An 11,153-nucleotide genomic window follows, 5' to 3' on the forward strand; every position below is an offset into this window, starting at 1 on the left:
TTTTATCAAAGTTTTCATGTGCACATAGAAGAGTGAATTGATATTTGTGAATGTACGACTTGAACTGGAAGAAGAAAATATTTGCAAACAGTTAAAAGCTGAAAATTTTATACCAATGTCATCTAATGCATTAAATAGAAAATCAGCTAACTGCAAAAAATGATTCAAGTGTTTTCATTCAATTTGTGAACTCAAAGTAATGTTTTTGAAAGTACATTTCACTAAAGGTAGATTATATGACATTTTAAAGTATGTTATTATTAAATCCAGTGAAAATTGCATCGGTAATAAAATTATATTTTTCCTTGATAAAATGTATTGTGAATTGGATAAAGCAAATGTCATTGTGTAAACATTTTCATAAGGCCAAAATTACCTTGCCATAAGTTGTATAATTTAATCCAAACACACTTTAATAGACTACCAGTTAAGAAGAAGCTGAAGTTATTAAATTTACACACACACACATCACATCACAACATTTTAAAAATACGAGACTGATGCTGTTGCTAAATATACAAAATCACTCCAGTATGACAATATCTACTTTCTATTTCTGCTGCTCATTATAAATTAGATTTGAAGAATGTACAAACTTTTGAAGAAATGATTATCTATAATGGTATTCAACACTTTTATTAACAAACCTGATAAAATTGTGTTTATTTACTTGCATTTTGTCCCAAATTGACAAATAAAGCTCCAAAATATTCAACTCTTGGAAGATTTCTAGTGAATTGCAATTACTGAAAACAAACATGCAAACAAGAAGCTATTGTAGTTTACCTCACAAAAGCAAAACAAATCTAAACAAATTTAGTGATGGGAAATTATTTAATTTAAAAATTATCTAATTGAACTTTAGAATATACGGACACGGACATGTGGGAAAAATCCATTTATGTCCTTATATCTTTAAGTGGATGAATTGATAATCCTTTACTGAATAAACTGAAAATGGTAAAGTCAGCAATTTTGAATCATCTACATTTCGCAATATACTCAAAAATTTATAAACGATGACAATTTACTTGATAAATTTTGTCTTATAAAAACTATTTGCCAAAGAAAGATTCTCGGAATCAGGGAGGGAAAAACCCCCCAAAAACTTTGTGAAAGTATTTGAACTGCAGTATTTACAGATCTCACTTAAAAATGGAATTGAGTAATTCTTGTTTTTAATCGAATTTATTCTGAGCATATGAAGTACCTCTGTTTGTTTATTTATTTATTTATTTTGAGACAGAGTCTCGCTCTGTCACCCAGGCTGGAGTGCAGTGGCGCTATCTCGGCTCACTGCAAGCTCCGCCTCCTGGGTTCACGCCATTCTCCTGCCTCAACCTCCTGAGTAGCTGGGACTACAGGTGCCCGCAACCACGGCCAGCGAATTTAATTTTTTTTTGTATTTTTAGTAGAGACGGGGTTTCACCATGATCTCGATCTCCTGATTTTGTGATCCGCCCGCCTCCGCCTCCCAAAGTGCTGGGGTTACAGGCGTGAGCCACCATGCCCAGCCGTATCTCGGTATATTTAGAAAAATACTTTTTTCAAAAAATACTATGTTCTACAAAAAAAGTTAATTAAATTTTTAACTGTTTCAAATTTTTTTTTTTTTTTTTTTTTTTTTTTGTCATTAAGAAGTCTTTATTGGGTTATAGTCACTTTGACCCTCCCACCAAATTAAGGGGAAAACAACAAAAAACAAAAATAAGAAATCCCAGTAAAAGAGCCCCTCGAGATTTCATAAACTACAAACTAAAGCTGCTAGTTAATAAGGAAATGGCAGAATTTTCAGAGCTGTATAATACAAAAATTCCTGTAATTTAAGCAGATGTTTTCCTCAATGACAAATCTTCCAACACAATGTGAAGTTATGCTACTCGGATATTTGTAGCAAAACTGTTATTATTATTTTTTTTTTTTGTACAAAAACAAAAGCAAGGGACCATGAAAAAAAAAAGTATTTGTTCCTCATGGCCTATGAGTATACAAATTTTTAGCAATTTAAAGGGGAACTATGAGAGCCTGACATTTTTCTATACCCCACCTATTCTGCCTCTCTATTTGTAGGATTTGTAAATGAAAGTAACATCTTACGAGCAGAGGTCTCATCTATCTCCCACTCTCTCCAACTAATCCTACTAATTTTCTCTCATCTTCCTGAGCATCCTCCATGAACAGCATTGCAAGCTGGTTTCAAAAATAGAAAAGAAAAAAGAAAGAAAGTTTTACAAGGGTTTTGTTGGTTAATTACCAGTGGAGTCAGTCCACCAGTAGTTTGATTTCATTGGCTAGCAGCTGGTTCATGTTGAACAGGCCCCCTGGGAGCTTGGTGAGCAGCTCTGGCTCCGTGCTTTCAGGGTCGCTGTCAACAGAGCTGGAACTTGCACTCATGTTGTCAACAGCAGTGCTGGCTGGGGGACCCAGCTCCGGCTCACTAGTCTCACTGGCAGTGGACACCACGGAGAGCAGGGACATACGCCGGGTGAGCCGGCCAGAGGGTAGAAGGGAGGCGGCATAGTCTGCTATGATACCAGCTACATCTAGATTACAAGCCTTATCAAAGGCGATGAAACCTACATTTGCATTGGCCTCACAGACGCAGAAGGAGCCGTCATCTTTCATCAACAGGTCAATGCCACATACATCCATCCCCAGGATATTAGACACCTGGATAGCTAGCTGCTTCCCTTGTTCACTCAATGAGCACATCATCCCCACACCACCTAATGAGCAGTTGCTTTGCATTCTCCCATCTGTTGAACAACGTAACATGGTGCCAACCACACGGCCTCCCACGACAATGACACGTACATCCCGTCCATGAGACTCTTTAACATACTTCTGGAACAGGTATGGTGCTTCATGGCGAATAAGATGGCTTAGATCAGCCAAATGGTGCTTATCTCGAGCCAAGAAAACAGCTTTACCTCTATGACCCCGCGTATTCTTTACTACCATTGGGAACTCCAGTACTTCTGCTTCATCAATCATTTTAGCAAAATTTTCATGGCCACCATAAGAGAAAGTATCTGGCAGAGGAACACCATGGCCAGCTAACTCTTGAAATGTCCAGAACTTATTAACGCAGTTCAGGATGGCTTGAGGTCGGTTCATTAACCGGCATCCCATCTTCTCTAGATGGCGCAAAACAGTGATGTCACTATCACTCTGCACCCAAGGGGTTGGTACTCTGACTACCACCACTTGTGGGTAGGCAGTGATTAGCTCTCCATTGATCCGCAGACCCAGGTTTCCTTGCTCGATTGTCAGCACCACCTCATCCATCACCACAGCCCTAAAGTCCAGTTCCTCCTCACAACATTTGGCCTTCAGCGCTCGTAAAATCTCTTTTTGAGGATAGTCTTCCCTGATGCGACGATCTGTCAAAAACCACAACTTGGCAGCCACAGAACTACACATCTTGATTAGCTTGTGCTTCCTTGCCTGGATTATTTCCTCTTGGATGTAATGTCTACCAGTTGATTATGGAAGATGAACAGCCAGATAAAGAGGTCTGGAAGAGTCCTGAGCACAGGGTCTTCGGTCCCGGAGTTGGCGTGCACCACCCTCCTAGCAGTTGGAAGCAGCCCACGAATCCATAAACCCGGAAGCTCATCTCAAAAATTTTAACCATAAAAATAAATGATATAGAAACCTCTTGGCAATTATTTAAAAATTAATCATAATTAGATCAGTTTGAAATGTAATTTGCTTTTAAAGAAAATGCTCTGAATATTAGAAACAGCTAGGCTCATTAATTCATTAGAGAACCGGAACATATAGTACTAAATTACACTTTGGGTTATCTTTTAATATTCATAAGGACAACATACTTCAGTCAGTCAATAATACTTATCAATTGTGTTCATTTTATTATACCTTTTCAATCTAAAAGAATTTCAGGTTTTGAAATTAAATATATTATCACCTCAATCACATCTTTGTCTTATTTGCATAGAGTAAGAGAGTCCAAGAGGTCTTGGCTCATATTACAAAATAGAGGATTTTCCAGAAAGAATCACAATTTATCACTTAGGAGTACTCCCTTCCTTGACCCTTATCTACCCTACTCTCTTTTTCCTGACTCCACAGATGATCTCCTGATCTCCCCTCATATTTACTTATTTCTGATAAAGATTCTGTCAATCAGTGCATATACTTTTAAAAATATTTTCCCCCACGCAATATGTTTAACTTCTCTATTTTTTTTAATGTGTGCATGTGTGTAAGTTTATGAATCTTTTGATTGAATAGAGGTGGAGATTGTGGGCATGGCTTACAAACAAACAGTCATGTTGAATGGTCATTGTTGTGCTGGATTTAAAAATTAGTAGAGAATCTATACCATAACAAAAGTGAGTTTTTCCTTCATACATTTATCTTGGTCTTTTCCCCAAGCATACTTCTTTTACTTCTAGCATCTGGTTTCTCCATTCATTTCTATGCCTTCTGCAACATTTCAAATACCTCCCGATGTTTCATTAGTATGCAGAATATAGAAGAGAAATTCTCTTTAATTATAACTAGCCCTTTTTATTTCATACGTGAAGAAATCTCATTTTAATTTAAATGTATTAAATACAATTCTAACAAACGTGGTTAGTGACAATAGAGTAAAAAACACAGCTTCAAAGTTAGTCAAAAAGATTTTACAAGTATGTAGCATAATTTAAAAATTACGTTGAATTAAATGATATCTCAGCAACTTGAAGCATTGCAAGGAATGGTTATAATATTTGATGTATTAACATATAATTATGAAAGGATTATGATTATTACAATTCATAATTATTTTTGATGAGAATTATTGTATTTTGTAAGTACTATGGCTTTTAATGTTGTAATCTTGAGAAAAAAATTTAGACTAAATTACATTTTGCAAGAAAATATCAAATAACTCATACAAACCTATACAACAGAAAAATAATTTAGACAGAGTATTGACTAACATTTAAAAATCTTATGCTACTCTTAGAAATGTGCATATATTTCATAATGGCTTGCTCCTGAATTTTGCCAAATAATAATGTAGGTAAAATAGGACTTTAATAAATTATTTCTCATAGAATATCTTTCAATAGTGTAGTCATGTATTTGTACTAATATGGAATTTCAAAAGAGTGAAAAGTTTTAAAAAAAAATCTAAAAGCTATTTTTTATACTTCCACTCTTCCCTAATTTGTATTTAATGCCAAAAATGATTTTAGATAAAAATGCTAAATGTTATCAGCATTTATGTACGGGACAATCTTCTTTCCCATTTATATGAGTTTCAAATGCAGTAGAGAAAGAAAGAGGAAGCAGTACTTCAGGTACATAATAGGGCCACAATAAAAAAAAATTAATAATCACAATCATGCAGGGAAAAAAATAACCAAAGTAGTGATGCTGTTCAATCTCTATCTTTCAAGTCTCTGGTTTCTCTCTGAATTTCAGACTGTGAGGCCATTCTGTCTTTCAGCTGAGCAATTACTCTCTCTAGGGGGTATGTTCACCTAGGGTCAAACCCTGCTGTGTGCATAGAGAAAAATCCCTATAGAGATTCTTCTTTCAAAAAGTTTTACTCTACTTTTTGAATAAAAAAACAAAACAAAAACAAAAACAAAAAAACCTGACAGTTATCTCAAGAAGATTTTCAGAGGAAAATATTTGACCTATCTTGCTTGAAAAATGTCACTTGAGGAAAAGAAATTAAAAAGTTATACTTCTCCAGGGTCTTTTTGAGCCCAAATAACTCACATTTTTGTGGATTGTTAGAGTCACCTAGAATTCCTTTGAGGTTGTATGGACATTTGTCTTCCAGATTAAGACAGAAAAAAATTCATGCAATATTTGTTGTTCTGTAACTAGTTTGTTTTACCTAGCATAATGTCCTCCAGGTTTATTCATGTTGTCACATATTGCAGAATTTCTTTCTGTTTTATGGCTGAGTAGTATTTCACTGTGTGTGTAGACCACATTTTCTTTCCCCTTTTATGAATGAATGTTTAGGTTATTTCAACATCTTGGCTAGTGTAAATAATGCTGCAATGGACATGGGAGTGTAGATATCTCTTCAAGATCCTTACTTCAGTTCTTTAGGTAAATACCCAGACATGAAATTACTGGATCATATGGTATACCTATTTTTAACTTTTTGAGGAATGCAGAAATGTATCTATATATAATTGGACTTTGGCATATCAATTCTTAGGTATGCTCTTAGTAATTTAATGTCACAATACTAGTGTTATTGCAGTAATTAAATCAAAATTATGTAAACTCAACATGTAATTTAACAGAAGTCTTCTTCCTCACACTCTTAGCACTGCTCCACATTGAAAGCCTACAGTGAGAAAAATTAAAAAGATAGATTCGGCCATGTGCTTCTCTTTGTCTTCTCTTTGTCTAGGCCATTGAAAGCCTATAGTGAGAAAAATAAAAAGGATATACTAGGCTACATGCTTCTCTTTGTCTTAACTACATAATCCCATTGTCCCTCTAGGTTTCAATATCATCCGACTAGGAAACAGTTGCAGGGAAGTAGGAATTTTTATTGGTGAGTAGATTTGTAATCCCACACTGAAACCTTTTTGGATGAATATACTGACAATTGCCGACTTTTTGCTTTTGTTCACTTTTTGTGACTTCAGAATTTTTGGATGATGGAGGTAGTCTGAATTTGAAACACAAATGCATTTGTAGGCTAGCCTATGGTAACCTATTCCTAGTCAAGAATTTGTTCCCTTCACTCAGCACTAGTTTTCCAGGAGACAAATTCTCTTTGTAAGCCATTTTGCAGGATGAATTCATATCTAATTCATCCTCATATGATTTTGTAGACTTTTGTGGTCCATGTTCCCATGTGAAAGTATTTATTTCACACTGAACTTTGGATAAGATCTAGAATTGACTCCTTCTTCCACAATTTCAAGTGGTCTTCAAAAGAGAAACATATTCTTTAGTGTAAAGCAAATGTTTCAAAGGTAAAATGAAGGTTAGAACTACGTCTCCTCTCAGCATTCACATTCACATTTTGATTTTCATTTTGGCTTCTGAGAATCTTTAATTTTGGGCTCTAAGAATTTTTATCTATTTGCCAGGTGTTTTCTCTCTCTCTCTCTCTCTCTGTCTCTCTCTCTCTCACTTTTCTTCCATCCCTCCCTTCTTATCTTTTCCTGTCTCCATCTCTACATCTTTCATCAACCTACTACATTTTAATTATATTTAGCGATGATGTTTGTGATAAAATTAACAGGACAATTCTAAAAGATATGGAATTCTTTTGCTCTGTTGCCATAATACATTTTGGAATCAATCTGGATTCTAACAATAGAATCAGATAATTCATATTTCAACTTATTATTTATGAATATTCTATAGAATATATGTGATAGGATAAATCAATGCTGGCTAAACACTATTTTAAATTCAACCCGTATCTCTTTTTCTGTATAATTTCATCCACTCTTGAAGAAAATAACATGTTCATTTTTCATTTTCATGAAATTTGAGTAAAATTACATAGAGGCAGATTTAAATAAGAGTACCTGCTCAATGTTTTGAGAAGTGCCACATTTAATTTAGCAAATGTTGGGAAAGGTAATTCTGAAAATCACAGTACTCTTATAAACTTTGTTAGACTATTATATAAGACTAGAACTCTCCTCCCACAAAATTATACTTCAAATTTTCTTTGTTCGTGGCCTTAAGAACAACCATGTAATCAGTGCCAGACTTTTCAAATCAGCCTATTTGTTACAAACTAGCCAAAGGGCAATTATTTGTACCAGTAAATGGTTAAAAATGACTATTTCTATACTTAGTAATACTGATATCAAGTTCTACACCATCCCTAAATTTTAGTAACATAGCCAACCTATAAGACTATCCTTAATCCCATGATACGAAGATGGCTTGGAAAATGAATAACAGTTTCTTTGTGAAAATTAAAATATGCTTAATTTTGGTTTATTCAGGACAGTAGGATATGTGACAGATTAAATGATCTATATAGCCCCAAAACACTAAATTAGCTTGCAGCAATGTAACACAATTGCTCAGCATTGCTCAGATCCTTGACTCTGCTTTAGTGTTTATAAACAAATTTCACTATCTGCTCAATTCTGGTGCAAACATTGCTGATACGATGCCGTGATAAACTAAACCTTGTTCATCAATATCTCATGGCTTGTCAAACATCAAATTATGGTGTAAAAGCACAATTAATTTTATGTCAACTCATGGTTGTCTTCATAGAAGGATTAAGAATGTGAACTAACTATATGAAGAGATAGCATTGTTGTCACAGATTTGGTGTGTTTTCTTACTCTTATGCTGTTGGCTTAGAAAGTGGAGAATGGTTAGATTTGGAGATTGAGAGAAAATGTCATCAACCAAGCTGCTTTGACTTTTCTCCTGCTTTTAACTTTTTTACCTCCTAATCTTTATCACTTGGGACTGTTTCTAATAATTTTATGTTATTATTGGATTATTATTTTAATTTTATATTTGAATCAGATTAAAATAAACTCAGAGTCATTCAACTGGAAGGAAAAGGCAAATTAAATGAGAAATTGATCATTCTATTCATGATGACAGAAGAAAGCAAAATTATGAAGATGGCAATCTATGATATTGTAAGGTTTTTCTCTTTTTCTCTATCTTTTTCTTTTAGGTAAGTATTCAGGCACAAAGTTAGTGACTCATTTATCATTTTTTTTCTTAGTTGTGGCTGTTAATTCACTCTGGTACTATATTAACAGATGATAGTCTCTAATGTTTGTTTGTATTTTAAATGCTTAAGAATTGAAAATTTTGATTCAATATAAAAATGAGAGAGAGTTTTTGAAGCAACAGGCCCAATCAATAGTATTAAGTACACCCTCCCCATATATAACAAGGTAAAATCTATGAATCAAAACATAAGTGGATTTACACAGACTGGGAGAAAATCTTTACATTCTATACATCGGACGAAAAACAAATATCCAGAATCTACAGAAAACTCAAACAAATCAGCAAAGAAAAAAAAAAAAAAAAACCAGTCCCATCAAAGAGTGGGCTAAGGACATGAGCAGACAATTCTCAAAAGAAGATGTACAAATGGCCAACAAGCATATGCAAAAATGCTCAAGTTCACTAATTATCAGGGAAATGCAAATCCAAACCACAATGTGACACCATGTTATTCCTGCAAGAATAGCCATAATTAAAAAATCAAAAAACAATAGATGTTGGTGTGGATGCATTGAAATGGGAACACTTTTACACTGTTGGTGGGAATATAAACTAGGACAAACACTATGGAAAACAGTCTGGAGACTCCTTAAAGAAGTAAAAGAAGACCTACAATTTGATCCAGCAATCTCTCTACCAGGTCTCTACCCAGAAGGAAAGAAGTCATTATACAAAAAAGATACTTCCACACACAGATTTATAGTAATACAATTTGCAATTGCAAAAATATGGAACCAGCCCGAATACCCATTAATCAACAAGTATATAAGATAATGTGATACATAGATAGATAGATAGATAGATAGATAGATAGATAGATAGAGAGATAGATAGATAGATAGATAGATAGATAGATAGATAGATAGATAGATAGATAGAATGTGAATGCCATTATTTTGTTCCTTTTCATGGCTGAGTAGTGTGTGTGTGTGTGTGTGTGTGTGTGTATGTATATATATAATTAACGGGGCAATTCTAAAAGATATGTATAGATACATGTCTATATATAGATATGTATATGTATGTGTCTATATACATATGTACATGTAATATCATATATGTATATGTATGTAATGTTTACATATATATCTATGTATATCTATATCTATATCTATATTTATCTATGTAGCAACCTGGATGGAATTGGAGATTATTCTAAGTGAAGTAACTCAAGATTGGAAAACCAAACATTGCATGTTCTCACTCATATGTGGGAGCTAGGCTATGAGGATGCAAAAGAATAGCGATACATTGAAATTTGGGGACTTGGGGGAAAGGGTAGGGGGTGGCACGGGATAAAATACTACACACTAAGTTCAATGTACACTGTTCAGGTGATGGGTGCACCAAAGTCTAAGAAATCACCACTAAAGAACTTATTTGTGTAACCAAAACCGACTGTTCCCCCAAAACCTATGAAAATAATTAAATTAAAAATTGAATGACATGAAATAAAACAAAACATAAGTGAGTTCAATTTTTAAAGCACCAGGAACATCCTGCATATGGAAAGAGATTCCATTAGATGATTTCAATTATATTAACTTTATTTATTTGTTCCATGATGCTCTTCTTTTATTTATGTGAATTAAATTTTCTGGCAGAATCATTTTCCTTCTACCTGAATAACTCTTTTAACATTTTTTTTTCTTTTTTGCAGAGCAAATTTGCTGGTGATGGATTGCCCTAGTTTTTGTTTATATGAGAAAGCATTAATTTGCCATTTATTTTTAAAAGAATATTCTACTAGGTATAGAAGTGTAGCATGGCATTTTGTTTTGTTTTGTTTTTCTTTGAACATTAAATAGTTTGTTCTATTTCCTTCTTGCTTCCATGGTATATGAACAGAAGTCTACTGTAATACATATTTTTGTTTCTTTATAAATTCATACATTCTTTCTTTCCTCTGGCTTCTTTCAATATTTTCTCTTCATCTTTAATTTTCTGTAGTTTGAATGTGCAATTTCCAAATGTGGGGTTTTAAGATGTTTATTCTGCTTGATATTCTCTGAGATTCTTGTATCTGGTTTGGTGTCTATTATTAATATTGTAAAGTTCTCAGTCATTATTACTTCAAATATTAATTTCTTATCTATTCTCTTTTTCTTCTTGTATTCCAATTACATATGTGTTATGGATTTAGATATTATTCAACAATATCTATTGATATTCTGTTATATTCTGAATATTCTATTCTATATTTTCATATGTTTTTCTTTTTGCATTTCAGTTGTAACATTTCAGTTGACTTATTTTCAGAGTCGCCGATCTTTCCTAGTTAGTGTCTAGTATACTGATCACCCTATGAATGTTAATTTGTATTTCCATTGTAAGATTTTTTATTTCTAGAGTTTCATTTTAATACTTTCATACCTTATTCATTTTTCTGAGTACATTCCCCATCTGTTCTTGCATGATACCTGCTTTTTACA

General features: G+C 33.6%; 1 protein-coding gene across 1 annotated transcript; it reads right to left on the minus strand.

Moving 5' to 3' along the window:
• Positions 1-1,617: 1,617 nt before the first annotated feature.
• Positions 1,618-3,611, minus strand: LOC126940883 (beta-citrylglutamate synthase B-like). The gene has a single exon (XM_050767110.1). The coding sequence runs from the start codon at positions 3,421-3,423 to the stop codon at positions 2,263-2,265; it is 1,161 nt and encodes a 386-aa protein (XP_050623067.1). The 5' UTR covers positions 3,424-3,611; the 3' UTR covers positions 1,618-2,262.
• Positions 3,612-11,153: the final 7,542 nt, after the last annotated feature.

The sequence above is a fragment of the Macaca thibetana genome, chromosome 17 (assembly GCF_024542745.1).
Source record: "Macaca thibetana thibetana isolate TM-01 chromosome 17, ASM2454274v1, whole genome shotgun sequence".
Taxonomy (NCBI): Eukaryota; Metazoa; Chordata; class Mammalia; order Primates; family Cercopithecidae; genus Macaca; species Macaca thibetana.

Bases quoted from the DNA above. Each gene is read 5' to 3' on its own strand.
- LOC126940883 (XM_050767110.1), bottom strand. From the start codon at position 3,423: ATGTGTAGTTCTGTGGCTGCCAAGTTGTGGTTTTTGACAGATCGTCGC.